The 16,726-nt window shown below is 46.2% G+C and overlaps 1 protein-coding gene across 1 annotated transcript in view; it reads left to right on the top strand.

Moving 5' to 3' along the window:
- nup160 (nucleoporin 160) overlaps positions 1-15,022 on the top strand; it is a 176,302-nt gene extending 161,280 nt beyond the window's left edge. The window contains exons 32-38 of the mRNA XM_048545757.2: positions 492-602; positions 4,386-4,509; positions 6,218-6,319; positions 10,574-10,715; positions 11,624-11,749; positions 14,115-14,219; positions 14,357-15,022. Coding sequence (XP_048401714.2) covers positions 492-602; positions 4,386-4,509; positions 6,218-6,319; positions 10,574-10,715; positions 11,624-11,749; positions 14,115-14,219; positions 14,357-14,458 — 812 coding nt within the window. The 3' untranslated portion in view covers positions 14,459-15,022. The remainder of the gene's footprint in view (positions 1-491; positions 603-4,385; positions 4,510-6,217; positions 6,320-10,573; positions 10,716-11,623; positions 11,750-14,114; positions 14,220-14,356) is intronic.
- Positions 15,023-16,726: the final 1,704 nt, after the last annotated feature.

Genomic DNA, 16,726 nt, shown 5'->3' on the forward strand with positions numbered 1-16,726 from the left:
TCCTGTTATCATGACCTTTGACACTTTCAATACGGTGCAAGAGGAGCAGGTTGCTGGATATCCCCCTTTGTATGAGATCTCCTCAAGGGCTGTGGACAATACTCTGTCTACCTTGGACCATCAGAGTGTGTCATCAACTCAGTCCCAATTTAAACTTACTGAGTTACTCACTCCTAAGCCCTGTGAGATGCTGAGTGGGGGTGAAGAGGTGCGGGGATGGGGTGAGGTTACATGGCCTTGTTTCAGGGTTTGGGTTGGGGGTGAGAAATGGAGGCTGCTCAAAAGCATGAGTGAGTCAGGTGAGTGTTTACATCTGCCTAGTAGTTGAATGAACACAGGCTGAGTGATCGGGGAGCTGATCAGTACCAGCTTAGGAGTGGCGGTGTGTGAGCAAGAGGTTGTAGGGAAAGTGATGGCCGCAGAGGGAGGAGGTATTTGGGTGCAACCTGGCAGCCTGGAGTTGCCCATGTCACTGTTTAATATGATTGCAGCCTGCCATCAGATTGATATAGTGGAACTGAAGGATTTGGAGAAGGAATTTGTGTTGGCCCGCACACGGCTACTACTCGCAAAACACGACCCAGCCTCAGCAGCAATAGCAGGTGAGAACCAGAACCAAGTTACTGAAAAACTGGATAATCTCCGCTCTGTGGCTTCAGTCTGCATGTTATTGATATTGCCAAAGTTTCTCAGTATGTTGCCAACTATCCTAAATGATTGTGTCCATTTTAAAGACATGATAAAATTAGTAATATAATCATGTCTGTACTGGGCATGACAGTAACCAAATACTGACATTAGATTTAGCTGGATGTGAATTTGCTCGCTGAGCTGGAAGGTTAGTTTTCAGACATTTCGTCACCATTCTAGATAACATCAGTGAGCCTCTGATGAAGCGCTGGTGTTATGTCCCACTTTCTATTTATCTGTTTAGGTTTCCTTGGGTTGGTGATGTCATTTCCTGCATCGGTGATGTCATTTCCTGTTCTTTTTCTCAGTGGGTGGTAGATGGGCTCCAAATCAATGTGTTTGTTGATGGAATTCCGGTTGGAATGCCATGCTTCAAGGAATTCTCGTGCGTGTCTCTGTTTGGCTTGACCTAGGATGGATGTGTTGTCCCAATCAAAGTGGTGTCCTTCCTCATCTGTATGTAAGCATACTAGTGATAGTGGGTCATGTCGTTTTGTGGCTAGTTGATGTTCATGTATCCTGGTGGCTAGCTTTCTGCCTGTTTGTCCAATGTAGTGTTTGTCACAGTTCTTGCAAGGTATTTTGTAGATGATGTTTGTTTTGCTTCTACAAAATACCTTGCAAGAACTGTGACAAACACTACATTGGACAAACAGGCAGAAAGCTAGCCACCAGGATACATGAACATCAACTAGCCACAAAACGACATGACCCACTATCACTCGTATCCTTACATACAGATGAGGAAGGACACCACTTTGATTGGGACAATACATCCATCCTAGGACAAGCCAAACAGAGACACGCACGAGAATTCCTAGAAGCATGACATTCCAACTGGAACTCCATCAACAAACACATTGATTTGGAGCCAATCTACCACCCTCTGAGAAAAAGAACAGGAAATGACATCACCAACCCAAGAAAACCTAAACCGATAAATAGAAAGTGAGATATAACACCAGCGCTTTAGGCTCACTGGTGTTACCTAGAATGGTGACGAAATGTCTGAAAACTAACCTTCCAGCTCAGCGAGAAACTCACATCCAGAACCTCAACCTGAGCTACAAATCTTCTCAAAACTCATTAGATTTAGCACCAAATGTACTCTAAGAGCCATTTAGATATACAACATGGAAACAGACCCTTCAGTGCAACTCATTCTTGCTGACTAGGTATCCTAAACTAACCTAGTCCCATTTGCCAGCATTTGGCCCATTTCCCTCTTCAACCTTTCCTATTCAGATACACATCCAGATAACTTTTAAATATTTTAAGTGTATCAGCCTCCACTACTTCCTCTTGGTAGTTCATTCCATACACACACCACCCTCTGTGTGAAAAAGTTGCCCCTTGGGTTCCTTTTTAAACCTTTTTCCTTTCATCTTAAACCTATACCCTGTAGTTTTAGACTCCCCTACCTGGGGGAAATGACCTTGTCTAGTCACCCTATCGATGCCCCTTGTGATTTTGTAAACTTCTATAAGGTCACCCCTCAGCCTCCAGTGCTTCGGAGAAAATAGCCTCAGCCTATTCAACCTCTCCCTGTGCTCAAACCTCCAAACCAGCCACTCCCTTATAAATCTTTTCTGAACCCTTTCAAGTTTCACAACATCCTCTTATAGCAGAGAGACCATAATTGAAGACAGTATTCCAGAAGTGGCCTAACCATTGTCCTATACAGCTGCAACGTGATCTCCAAACTCCTATATTCTGTGCACTGACCAATAAAGGCAAGGATACTAAACGCCATCTTCACTGTCTGACTTGGGACTCCACTTTGAAGGAGCTATGAACCTGCACTCCAAGGTCTCTTTGTTCAAGAACACTCCCCAGGACTCTACTATAAAGTGTATAAGGCCTGCCCTGATTTGCCTTTCCAAAATGCAGCACCTCACATTTGTCTAAGATAAATTCCATCTGTCAAACCTTGGCCCACTGGCCCAACTGATCAAGGCCCCATCGTACTCTGAGGTAACCTTCTTTGCTGCCCACTAATGCCACAAAGTTTGGTGTCATCTGCAAATTTAATAACCATATGTTCATATCCAAATCATTTATATAAATTACAAAAAGCCGTGGACACAGCATTGATCCTTGCGGCGCATCGCTGGTCACAGGCCTCCAGTCTGAAAACCAACCTTGCACCACCCTCTGTCTCCTGCCTTCAATCCAGTTTTTATCCACATGCCTAGTCCTCCTTGTAGTCCATGTGACCTAACCTTGCTAACCAGTCTACCATGCCCTTCACAGACTGTTCCCATTCTCCCATTGTAGTTTGGACCAGCGAAGGTGACACACCTGCTCATTTATCTCCTCCCTCCCCAGAATCCAAGGGCCCAACATACCTCTCAGGTGAAGCAACACTTCACCTGCACTTCCAAGAATCAAGTCTACTGCATTTGCTGCTCACAATGTGGTCTCCTCTACAATGGGGAAACGATGCGTAGACTTGGCGACCGCTTCGCAGAACATTTTAAGTTCAGCTCGCAAAAAAGACCCTGAACTACCTGCTGACTACCACTTCAATGCACCACCCTGCTCCCTGGCCAACATCTCTGTCTCCGGCTTGCTACAGTGTTCCACTGAAGTCCAATGCAAGCTGGAGGAACAACACCTCATTTTCCATTTGGGGACCCTACAGCCGTCCAGACTCAAAACTGAGTTCAATAATTTTAGGGTCTAAACTCTCCCATGTCCCAGGCCACCCCCCCCCCCCCCCCCAAACCAGCCTTGTTACTATATAGCCTGCCATTACACACCCCCTGTTGTTAGTCACTAACAGTCCCCATTAACAACCATTCACCCTCCCAGCCTGATCGTTAGCAACTCCTTTGTCTGTCCAACTGTCTTTCTCTCTCTTTGGGCTCTACCCTATCGTTTACTCCCTACCCCACCTGCCTCCCTATTTTCTGCATAGAAACTGATGTTTTCTCAGCCACCATCAGTTCTGAGGAAGGGTCACCGGACCCGAAACGTTAACTCTGTTTTCTTCTCCTCAGATGCTCCTAGACCTGCTCTGTCTTTTCCAGCAACTTTCTTTTTGTTGTTGTAGTTTGGACCAAGTGCTCCCATACGAAACTCACTTGATGTGTGAAAGACCCCAATCAGTCATTTCTCACTTAATCCAATACAGCTGCAGCTCCCAAAATCTGAGAGATGAAGAGATTAGTAATGCCTAATCTAAAATGGAGTATGGGACTTTCCTGATTTATAGTACATCACAAACTCACCATTTACAGTGAGGATTTGAAAAGATTTATTGTGTGGATTTGGCTATCACTAGCTAAGCCAGCATTTATTGGCTCACCTTACTTCCTCTTTGCTGCTGAGTAACTTGATGAAGCCCTTCTGAAGACCTTTTTGGAGCGAGCCACATTGAGTATAATTGGAGTAACTTGTAGGATCAAACAAATAAAAACAACAGGTTTCTTTTCAAAAGCACAGTTCTGAACTAGTGGGTTTTTATATGTATATGTTTTTAAATTCTGAATTTAAATCCTGAAACGAGTGTGGGACTTAAACTTGCATTCCCTAGATTATTCACTCAGTAATGTAATGACTAGGCTGCAGTGCCCACGCAGTGCCTTGTGAGTAAATCTATAGTGGTCAGTAATATAATCTTATTAACTGTTAAAAATGAAGCTGTATATTGTGACTGCTTGTGTGGTATTTAACTCTGTCTTGCATTGCAGGCAGTGCCTCTGCTGAGGAGATGGTTGCTTTACTTGTTCAAGTGGGACTGTTTGATGCTGCTGTCTTCCTTTGTCAGACCTTCAAACTCTCACTCAACCCCATCTTTGAAGGACTCTCCTACAAGTGAGTGTTAGATTATCATTAAGTGCAGTAGACAGTTGAACTCATCCCTCGACTCCAGACTGCATGATCTGTACCAGTGGAGCATCCTGCCTGGGACTGAATTTGGCATGTCCTGGGTGAAGAGTTCTTGGTGCAGCCTGGTGAACACATTGCATTAGTTTGCCCTGAGATAAAAGGTGAATGCTGAATAATTATGAGGTGATAATATGTTCTGTCTTGGACTTGCTACAGGATGATTCTGTCCCGATAGGAGAGATAGGAATGGAGAGTACAGAAGTGGAATTGTCTCACAGGAGTCTCAGTCATTCTCAAAAATTTCTAAAATTGTCAAACACAGCTCCGTCACTGCAGAGTATAGAGGCACTATGTGGGGACAGGTGAGCCTGTGAGTGTACTTCACAGGACACGGAGATGAATGATGGAAAGGGTTTGTCAGTGAGAGTGTCTCAGTGTGGAGGACGGTGGGGGTGCAGTGAGAGCGTCTGAGTACGGGTGGGGGGACAGTGAGAATATGAGCAGGGTTTTGGAGGCCAGTGTCTCAGTAATGGCGTTTTGTGGGTGGGGCGGGAGGTGAGGGGCAGAGAGAATGTCTCATTATCCAGGGTGGTTGGGCGGGGGATGAAGTGAGAGTGCCTCAGTATGGTGTGGTGAGTGGGAGTGGTGGTTTGAGGGGAGCAGCGAAAGTGCTTGAGGATTGGGAGGGGGGATCTGGGGGTGGGGGGCAGCAGTGAACATGCCTCAGTATGGAATGGGGCGGAGCAGTGTTTGAGGAGGGCAGTGACAGTGCCTCAGTATGGGTGGGTTTGTGGGTGCGGGGACAGTGACAGTACTTCAGTATGGGAGGGGTTGCAGGTGGGAGGCAGTGAGAGTGCCTCAGTATGGGGGTGGGGGGACAGTGACAGTACTTCAGTATGGTGGGGTGTCTGCGGCTGGGGGTGGCAGTGAACGTGCCTCGGTATGGGGTGGGGCAGAGCAGTGAGAGTGCTTCAGTATTGGGGAGTTTGGGAGGGAGTCAGTGAGAGTGCTTCAGTACTTGGGGTTGGAGAGGGCAGTGAGAGTGCCTCAGTATGGCGGGATTTGGGAGTGGGTGGCTGTGAGAGTGCCTCAGTATGGGGGGGTGGGGTGCTGTGAGAGTGTCTCACTACGGTGGCTTGGGGGGTGTAGTGGGAGCAGCAGTTTGAGGGGAGCAGGACATGTGCCTCAGCATTATCGGGAGTGGCGGGGAGGTGGTGGCAGGTCAGTGCTGGGCTATCTGTCCAGGTTTATTTTTTCAATTGCATCCGTTTGTTGTAGCAGACTGAAATCTTCTAAATTTCTCATTTCAGCTGTCTAAAAGCAGTTGTGAAGGAACGGAATTAATTTTTGGAGAACTGCAATTGAATTCAGTAATTTGCACTTGAAGTGTCTGGAGATTGCTTGTCTCTCTGGGCAGTGATGGCACTGTTTGAATTGTGTCTTTGTATTTGTATAATATGTGTAACCTGGAAAGATGTGTGGTTGCCAACGGAAGTGGTAGAAGCAGACACGTTAGCGTCTTTTAAGATATATTTGGACAGGTACATGGATGGGCAGGCACACAGACCGTTAGAAAATAGATGACAGGTTAGACCGAGGATCTTGATTGGCGCAGGTTTGGAGGGCCTGTTCCTGTGCTGTAGGTTTCTTTGTTCTTTGCTAACTGCTGTGTTGTCCTACACCTCTGTTTCAGGTGCATTAAACTGCAGCTTACTGGGGAGACTGCACAGTCTGATGCCTGGGATTGGCTGAAAACCAATCAAATTCCTTCTATCGTTGCTACAAAAGAATCCAGGTACAATTGCTAAACGGGCAGAGGGTTATACTGGGTCAGGCAATCACTCACTCCAGGTACTGCTCCTGATAACGTATTCTCCATTCAGTGAGGAACATAGTGAAATGGGGAGGGCACAGGCTCAGGCAGATGTGCTTGTAGATACAGGCAGCATTTGAACGCTACTGAAATACAGAAATCCTACAATTCTTAATTAGCATGGATCAGTTTATTACCTATATGCAGATTTCAGCAGTATTTGGCTCATCCAGGAGAACTGACCAGCGCCACACCTCACTACAACCCTCACCAGTCTGGATTTTGATTGGTGAGTTCGGGGTAATTCAGGAGCAGGACTTTGTCATTAATTTGGAGAAGTTAATTTTCTTGACTTTTGGTGTGGACTCCGTGACTGGAGCGAGCTGCAGTGCTGGGAAGTGAGGTGTTCCAACTCAGTCATGTTAGCACAAGGAAAGTGTTAATCGGTTAGTACGGAACATCTCATCCGTTCAAATATACAAAAAGGGAATTTGATAATGCTTCCAGTACCTTGCAGCTAGGTCAATACTGTGTAACTGTGAGGCAGAGAATACACAAATAGCTTGTGACCAGAGTGAATGCAGGCAGAGGGGACTATGCAATGAGGGTGAGGAAACCAGTGAGGCAGTCCAGGAGCCCACTGAGATGGTCCCCCAAGGGAGTGTAACCAGAACCAAGTCCACTGTATAGCAGAGCCCTACTACATGGGGGTTGCAGAGATGGTGCAGGAGCAATACAGTTTTAGATATCTTGGATATTGGGGCTGGTTGTGAGAGGCTTTATCCTGGAAAGACAAGTTACACCTCAGCAGAGTTGGGTGTACACTACTGCTGTCAGGGAGGCTTTTAAACTATTTTGGTAAGGGAATTGGTACCAGGTGTTACTTAACTTGGGGAAGACTGGTGCTCAAAAGGTCAGGGTGACTGATTTGCATTTGAGAAAGAGATAATGAGCTACTCAGAGGAATCAAACTGAGAGACTATGAGATGGTTTGTGGAGCATGTATATAAATGTGTTAAGTGTGGTTGGCTGCTGCAGTATAAATTGCCATGCGGCAATATTCTGTGGCATTAACAAGTACTCTGCTTCAAAAAGGGTAAGATTCGGCACAAAATCTTCCTGGATACAAGGTGTTCCATGAAGATATGCAAGGAAACAGAATGGTTGGCAGTAATGATGGAGAATATTACAGTTCTGGAGTGAGACCGACAGGACATCTTGGGAGCATTCATGGATGGAATCTAATTGATGTGAGCTTAAACAGTGGAAGTGCTGTTAAATTATCAAGTATATTCTATGGGTCACCAACTAGTGTGAAGGCAGAGAAAAAATTTCCAAAGAAATTTGACCTACAAGAATTTCAGAGTAGTGACAGTGGGGGATTCCACGATCCTCGTGTACTACTAGGCTAGTGTAGTGTAATAAGCAGACAGGAAAGGCTTTCTGAAGCGTGTTCAAGTAAATTCTCATCATCAGTGCACATCCACCACAATATGAGTGAGGAAATACTGCTGAGGCAAGATAAATAAAACAAGCCTTGTTGAGGAAACTGTGATTGTAGTGTCACTGTTCTGTCTGAAGTGCGGATGTTCACTGCAGATTGCGTTGTTCAGTACCATTCACCACTCCTCAGATATTTAAACATTACATGCTTGTATGTGACAAGATTTGGAAAATTATTATGCTTATGTAAAAAGTGGCTAGTAGTATTGTGCCACACAAGTAACAGGTAATGATTTTCACCATTTAAGACAATCTGATCATCTGCCCATGATGTGTCCATTTGCACTACTGGTTAAAACTTGCACCTCCAATATTTTTGGGGTTACCACTGGTCAGAAACTCAACTGGACTCACACAAACACAGTGGCTACAAGAGTGAGTCAGAGGTAAGAAATACTGTGCGAGTAACTCCCCTAAAACCTGGCCACCATCTACAAGGCACAAGTCAGGAGTGTGATGGGATAGCCCCCCCGCACTTGCCTGGATGGGTGCAGCCCCTACAAAACTCAAGAAGCAGCCTGCTTGATTCGCACAACATCCACAAGCATCCGCTCCCTCCACTACCAATGCTCAGTAGCAGCAGTGTGTACTCTCTACAAGATACGCTGCAGAACTTCACCAGAGATCCTCAGAAAGCACCTTCCAAACCCATGATCACTTCCATCTAGAAGGACAAGGGAAGCAGATACATGAGAACACCACCCCCTGCAAGTTCCCCTCCAAACCACTCACTCTCCTGAGTTTGAAATATATCGCTGTTCCTTCATTGTCGCTGAGTCAAAATCCTGGAATTCCCTTCGTAGGGGGCATGGTGGGTCTCCTTGCTGCTCAGGAACTGCAATGGCTCAAGACCACCTGGTTCATGAATGTTCTTCAGGGACAATAAAATTCCAAGTGATTTTTCTTTAGAAAAAGGCAGCAGCTCACCACCACTTGAGGGCAGCTAGGGTTGGGCAATAAATGCTGTCCAACCCAGTGATGCTCACGTCCCATGAATGAAAAGAATAAAGTTAAGCAGGTCCATGTGTAAAACTGCTGACCCAGCTCCCAAAACACCTCAGTTTTTCTTGGTTTTCCTGTATTTGAGGCCGAGTAGACCCATTTTTGATCAGCCATGAATTTACCGACAGATGGGATAAGTTTGAGAGCCCAAACGACCTGCTCCTCTTAATTCTAGTGTTCTTCCAACAAGCTTTCTATTTTCTGTACCCTGCTGCAACTTTCAAACAAGGCAGCTGGTGTGTCTTTTTTTTGTCTCTTGGTTAATCAGTGGTGACTGCTTGGTTAATTGTTCTACATGTCCCACAGGGTTCCACTGCACGCACTCACGCAGTTTGCAAAGCAGGAGCACCAGCCACGCTGAGTATAATTTCATTTAAATGAGCCGAGGATTAAGGTACTGCTGTGAAACCATTTCTGGGAGAAATGGGGAATTAAAACAATGGCACAGAGTGGAAAAATAAGAGAAATGTAGTTTGCACTTAGTCCGGCTTTAAACAGGATACCATGATGTTGAGCTAGCTGCTAACTTGGAGAGAAATGTTTGCATTTAGCAGGTGGGAGGTTCCAGAAACTCAGTGGTCAGTCGTGAAATGGCTAGAGAGTTTACAGTTTATATCCCTAACTATGATAAAGGGGCCAAGGGTAGGTTTGGTTTTTGCTGATAACACAAAGGTAAGCAGGGAAGTAGTTTGTCAAGAGGATATGAGGAGATTATAGAAAGGTATTGATAGGTTAAGTGATTGGGCAAAGGTTTGGCAAATGGACTATAATATGGAAAAATGTTAAATTGTCTGATTAAGCAGAAAGAGTTAAAAGTGTATCTATATGGTAAGAAACTGCAGAATTAGGAGATGTACAGAGTTCTGGGAAACGGATGAATCCCAGAAGTTCAGTACACAGGTACAGCAAGTAATTACGAAATAAATAGAATATGATTATTTATCACAAGGGGAACTGCAAGAGTAAGGCTGTTATGTTTCAGCTATACAAGGTATTGGTGAGACCCCATCTGGAGTACTGTGTACACTACTGGTCACTGCACCTACAGAGGGATATCAGTGCATTGGAGCAGTTCAGCAACAGTTTCCTAGACCAATGCCTGGAATGGGGGGAGGGTTGTCTTATGAGGAAACATTGGACGGCCTAGGATTGTATCCACTAGAATTTTAAAGAATGAGGTGGCTTGATTGAAACATGAGGTGCTGAGGGATCTTGACAGCATGGATGTGGAAAGGATGTTCCCAGTTGTGAGAGAATCTAAACCAGAGGTCACTTCAGAAATAAGGAGCTGTCTACTTAAGACAGAGCTGAGGTAAGATTTTTTGTTTTCCCTAATGGGTCCCAATTCTTTAAAGAATGAGGTGGCTTGATTGAAACATGAGGTGCTGAGGGATCTTGACAGCATGGATGTGGAAAGGATGTTTCCAGTTGTGAGAGAATCTAAACCAGAGGTCACTTCAGAAATAAGGAGCTGTCTACTTAAGACAGAGCTGAGGTAAGATTTTTTGTTTTCCCTAATGGGTCCCAATTCTTTAGAATTCTCTCCTTTAAAAGGAATATTTTTGAGAGGCAAATTTTTGCTGAGCCAAGAGGTGAAAGGTTATGTGGGAATGTGGAATAATCAGATCAGCCACGAAAGGTGGAGCAGGTTCAAGGGGCCGAATGGCCACCTGCTTTAAGTGAAGACAGATCTCTCGCTCACTCCTTGGGAACTGTGTTCTCTCTGTTCAGTGCCACCGATGAAGCCTGGAGGTTGCTGTCATCCTATCTTGATCGTTACCAGTCTCCAAGTTCTCAATACCATCGCTGTGTCATTAACAAACTTCTGTCGCATGGAGTGCCACTTCCTAACTGGCTCATTAACAGCTATAAGGCAAGTGGAACACTTGACTTTTCACCTTCAAGTCCCAAAAGGTAGAGCTGCAAATTGTTCCCTTTTCTGAGGGCGGATGTGCATTCTGTTACCCAGATCTGAATATTGAAGCTGCCTGTCCAACTTTGAGGTGGTGGTTAAAACACTTGGTCAAATAGCTGATCAAACTCTCGGGCCTCTCTGCTGTGTTTGTTAGTTACAGGAATAAGGAGCAGGATGCCAAATGAGCTGTCTCCAAGATTATCTTGTGTAATTCCCTAATGTCTCAGTCTGACTTCAGTGGTTTAATTTGACTGCGATCAGACACTGACTATTCTGTGACTGAAGAATTTTCTCCTCTGTGTTTGAGTATTACCGAGGGAAAAGGAGCTAAGTGATTAATGTGTGGGATTAATTGTGACAGCAGGGATTCCCAGGATGAATCACTGCAGACTCTGGCCCTGATGTAAATATTGTCCTGGACTGTATAGCAACTCTCTGACTGTGCACTTAGCAGACAACTGTTCCAATCAGATATGGGACAGATAGGATGACAGTGGGGGAGCCCCTTGGAAAATCAGACTTAGTGACCCAACCACCCTCGTTTTCATCAGACAGCAGGGCTATGTGCCACAGAGATGATGGCCTGCTGTTCTAAACTATTATCATACCAAGAGGAAAGTGGCTGTGTGGGAGGGGGGACCTGTATGTGTGTGTGGGAAGAAGGGGGTCTGTATGTGTGTGAGAGAGGGGAAGGGGGTGTCTATATGTGTATGTGGGAGGGGGAAGGGGGCGCTGTGTGTGTGTGGGGGAGGGGAAGAGGATCTTTACGTGTGTATTTTGGTGGTGTGGGGAGCGTGTCTGTGGGTGGCTGCATGCACACACCATATATAAGTGTACTGGGGCCTTAATGTCTCTGTTCTCAGCAGAAAGTAGACGTTGCTGGGCTCCTGCGGTTGTACCTGAACTATGACCTTTTGGAGGAAGCAGTCGACCTGGTTTTGGAATACATTGATGCGTTAATGGGGAAAGGACCTCAGTACTTCAACATCGAGGTAAGTCCTGGTCAGATGCCAGCTCATAAGCAGAAAGAGAAGTTGCATTGCTCGTCTGGCACAAGGTGTGATCATTGGATACTCTCTCCATTTCACTGGAGTGACAAGACTGCAGCGGGGGACAAGGGAGATGATAGTAATGCCCCACGTCAGGCGTACTATAGCGATCTCCTGTACCCTCAGAGGTGAGAATGAGACTATCATACCCTGCAAGGCAGCATCGGCAAACAGCTCCACATAGACAGAGTTTCCAGCTAGACGCTGTGTACAGCTCCCAGGAGCCTGGCTGAGCTGCTCAGCTTCTTAGTTTTCCTCCTCCTGTATCTCTGGGGGATTTCCCTTCAGATGTTGCATTTTTAAACCTGGATTTTCCTGTTGCATTTGTAACATATAGAGACTAAAATATCTTTGGCCACCAGCTATTTATAACTCTCACTTCACTTTCCTGTGTTGCAACTGATGACTGAAACTAGATTAGTGAGTGAAATTGTATGCTGACTAACTGCAGCAGCTCCCAGCCTGTGCGCTCTATCTCTCTGAGAAGGAGCTGTGCTGCTTGAAGATGTGGCATCTCAGATGCCTAGGATATATCCATGGCCTATAATCGTGGCTGAGAACCATAAGCAGAAAGAGAAGTTGCATTGCTCGTCTGGCACAAGGTGTGATTATTGGATACTCTCTCCATTTCACTGGAGTGACAAGACTGCTTGCCTTTGAATGGGAGCTGAACCTCTTAACAATTTCTGTGGCTCACTGAGGTCATTGTGTCACTGGTTCAAGGAGCAGAACTTCTCGAGCCCCCTGCTCAACTGTATTCACTCCAACCTATAACTCCGTCTATTCTACTGAGGGATGTTGTGCTCCAAGTAGGGCAGCAGTACTGGGAGGGGGAGGTGGTGCTGTGGGAGGGTGCACTGTGGGTAAGGGGTGGGGGAGGGGCACTGAGGTAAGGGCTGTGGGAGAGTGAGGGGCACTGTAGGGTAATGGCTGTGGGAGGGGGCAGGGGAAGGGGCACTGCCGGGTCAGGGCTATAGTATGGGGTGGGGGTGGGGGCACTATGGGGTATGGGCTGTGGGAGGGGGTGGGGTAGGGGGCACTGTGGGGAAAGAGCTGCGTGGGGAGGCACTGTGGAGTAAGGGTTGTGGGAGGGGGTGGGGAGGGGGCACTGTGGGGTGAGGGCTAGAGTTTGGGGTGGGGGTGGCGGTGGGGATGGGGAGGCACTGTGGGTTAGGGCTGCAGCAGGGGACAAGGGAGATGATAGTAATGCCCCACGTCAGGCGTACTGTAGCGATCTCCTGTACCCCCAGAGGTGAGAATGAGACTATCATACCCTGCAAGGCAGCATCGGCAAACAGCTCCACATAGACAGAGTTTCCAGCTAGACACTGTGTACAGCTCCCAGGAGCCTGGCTGGGCTGCTCAGCCTCTTAGTTTTTCTCCTCCTGTATCTCTGGGGGATTTCCCTGCTGTCTGAGCAGGTACTCAGTCTCTGAGCTCCCCTCTTGCAACCCCCGCCCCCCCGAGGATTTCCCTGCTGTCTCACTGCACTGTGTTCCATCTGTGGCCAAGCCAATATTTTAGACAGTTTGAACAAGACTTCCTTGCTGCTATATTCTTATCCTGGCTAATGAAGGCAAGTATCTCATTGACCTTCATGCCCATGTCTCCCTGTGCTGACACCTTCATGGATCTATGGCCTTGAACAGCAAGATCTCTTTGTTCTTCAGTATTCTCCAGGAACCTGCCATTCATTATGTATATCCTTCCCTTATTAAACCCTCAAAAATGCATCACCTCTCACTAATCAGGATTAAATTCCATCTACCATCGTTCTATCCAATTTACCAGCAGGTCAATATCACCCTGAGATCATCCTTCTCACTATCAATAGAATGTGTTTCGCTGTATCCCCTCTCCCACTGTTCCCGTACCACTGCCTGTCTCGTTGTCTCCCTTCTTCCGCAGTTCCCGCCCTGCTGCCTGTCTCACTGTCTCCCCTCTCCTGCTGTTCGGGTCCCGCTGCCTGTCTCACTGTCTCCCCTCTCCCACTGTTCCCGTTCCTGGCCTGCTACCTGTCCCGCTGTCTCCATTGTTACTGTTGCTCTGGCTTCTTTCATTACCTCCTTATGTTTGATTTCACTTTCCCATACATTCTTTGCAGTTCCTTCTTTGCATTCTTTTGTTGCACATGTTCACATTTGTGTGTGTTTATACAACCCTGCGATCTGCTGAGTTGGTTTTTAGATTATAATCTCTGTATGTTTGTCCTCTCCGACGCCGAACTGTACAAAATGGGTAAAATATTTCCCAGTAGGCTAGGGAGGCTGAGCGGAAGGACTGTAATGTGCTGCAATCTCTGTTACAGAGGTCACTGTCAGCCACTGCTGCACCGGTTTGGCTGCCTTATACCTCTATTGACCAGTTACTGCAGGCGCTCGGAGAGAACCCAGGCAACATGAATAACATGAGGGTGAGTGTGAAACCTTCAGTAACACATTACAGTCTCAGAGTCAGTCTTTTCCCCACAATGGCTGTTGGCTCTGTTGATAAGATATATCTGATGTGAAAGCAGCTGGGTTTTGATTAGGCTCTTTGTTACTTCCTCAGTTGAGTGAGAAACTCCGGAGCACCCTGGCCGATTACCACCAGCAAGTGAATCAAACAACATCCGACATGAGTAGCTACCGCAGGCAGCAGCAGCAGTTGTGAAAGTGGGGCTCGTCTTGGAGAGATGCCTTGCTTGCACTGGGTGCGTTCGGTGCCAGAATGACAGGCAATGCCAATGACCCAGTGACACGAGCTGCCTTTTCTACATGACCTCATGTGCCTCTACAGACTCGTCAAAGTAGACATCAGATATGCACATGGACACGCACACAACATTGTAATAATGTCAAACATCTGGTTCACATTCTGCTTGTTCAGTCAGTCCTATTATCACTGTCCCTGTATCCGGAGCTGTCAGCATCTGTGACTGGGGAGGGTGATCCCTAGATCTCTCTGTAACCACAGTCTTCGAGGTGGGCCCCTATCTGCATAATTGGGAGGGGTGGGTGGATTGATCCCTGGATCACTCCCTGTGTCTCCCTAAGCAAAGGGTGATCTCTGTATGGGGTTGGAGCCAGTGCATATTGTGTGATCCCAGGCACACTCAGCCGGTGACTATACATGTCTTTTTTACTGTACGTGAATGCTGAAGATTTGCCTTTGTAAGTCTTTTTTATTTATTGGAAGTTTTTTCCAATCATGTTTAATAAAATAAGAGAATTATAATTGCTTATTCATTTGTAATCTCTCATTGGTGAATGTATGGTTTCTGCTGAGGACGGACCCCTCTGTTGTGAGGCATTGGGAAGAACAAACAGAGAGCCAGAGCAGTTGTAACAGTACTCTGTGCCAATGATGCCCTGTTTGCTGCAGTTGGAATGGCTGAGGGGAGTGCTTTCTGCTAAGGCCCTCCTATCAGGAAGCTTGCCGAAAAGCTGGTAGTGAAAATTGTCCCTGTCTAATGATCCTGTACATGGCAGCTGTAGTAAACACTTAACACATGGCACAATAATACACATGATGGGAAGGCTATGGAAAGCTGTATGTTGATTGCTGAGGAGTAGAAGCTCTGCATAACTTTGTATTACAGTCTCTATTTTAATCCTTAACTACACCATTGAATCAAATCCAGCACCCAAACTGTAGCCAGAGTTTAGGTGAACTAACATCAACTCGGCATTGCAAGTCTTTGTTATACTGGCATCAGTAGTAGCTTAATGACCTTCAGTCTCCTACATGACCCTGCATTTGTGAAATTATTTGAAGAATGTTGGCCAGGTATGAGGAGTTACCTTTGCCATCAGAATACACAGGATAGGTTTCATTAAAGTGGTGCTGTAAGCAGGCACCTCTGACAATGCGACAGCCCTTAGTACTGTACTGAATATCATTGTCTGTTTAATTCCCTGAAGTGGGGTTTGAACCTAGATGTTTGGTTTATGATCAGGGTAGTATTCAATGTCTGTTACTAGGTAGTGAAGGCAAGGTCCGGGTTTATTCATCCAGCTTATTATGTCACCAGTTTGCTAATTAAGTGCCGGTGTATTGAAAGCCTCTGCCTAGAATACGCCATGTGCTTGCTTTCCTCAACTTCTTTTTAGTGATCTTTAATAGGATTAAACATTAACCCTCCATCATTGATACGCATGTCAGTTTGGGGAAGGATCACTCCATAACACACTAACCCTATCTTCAGAGTTCCGTAGAAACAAAAACAAATTGCTGGAGAATTTCACAGACGCTGCTGGACCCAAGTTCCTCGAGCAATTTTTGTTTCAGATCTCCAACACACACAGGTTTCTGTTTTATATTGTAGAAGCTGCTGTGCGTCCAGCATTTCTGGAATTTTACTCATCGTCCAGTCCCACAACAAAGAATCAGAGACATTCCATGGTCCTCGTACTGTTCAGAGCCTCTTCGGACCACTTCCTCCTCCCTGAACAATACTGTGCTAAAAGGACACATGGTCTCAGAGGAGTTCAGAATATGTTTCCAGACTCTAATCTGCTGCTGTTTTGACTGTGTCTGTGAATCAATCATCTGAGAAACCAAAAGCCATGACACGAGATGCTTTCTGCTGAGGTTTTGAAGGATGTGTCACTGACAAGGAATTTCAGAGAATCCAAACTGCCTCTTCTGATCTGCACACTCCCCAAACAGGCTTCTGCTGCTTCTACAGCTTGAACGTGCTCATCACTTGCTCTCTTGTTCCAGGTTTGGTACATTGCCCAGTGATGTGATAAAAGCAAGACGGATCTGGTTCATAACAGCTGAGGGCTTCAGAGGAGCTGACTGTGATTTCAGGCCTGCTGAGTGAGTCACAGGGATGTCAAGGGGAGAGGCTCAGGCGCTGATCATTTCCTGACAAACTGCAGCTGCCCTGTTGCATAAATATTCAGCTCCCACTTAGTATTGCTGCAAGAAAACCAC

This window comes from Stegostoma tigrinum, chromosome 17 (assembly GCF_030684315.1).
Source record: "Stegostoma tigrinum isolate sSteTig4 chromosome 17, sSteTig4.hap1, whole genome shotgun sequence".
Classification (NCBI taxonomy): Eukaryota; Metazoa; Chordata; class Chondrichthyes; order Orectolobiformes; family Stegostomatidae; genus Stegostoma; species Stegostoma tigrinum.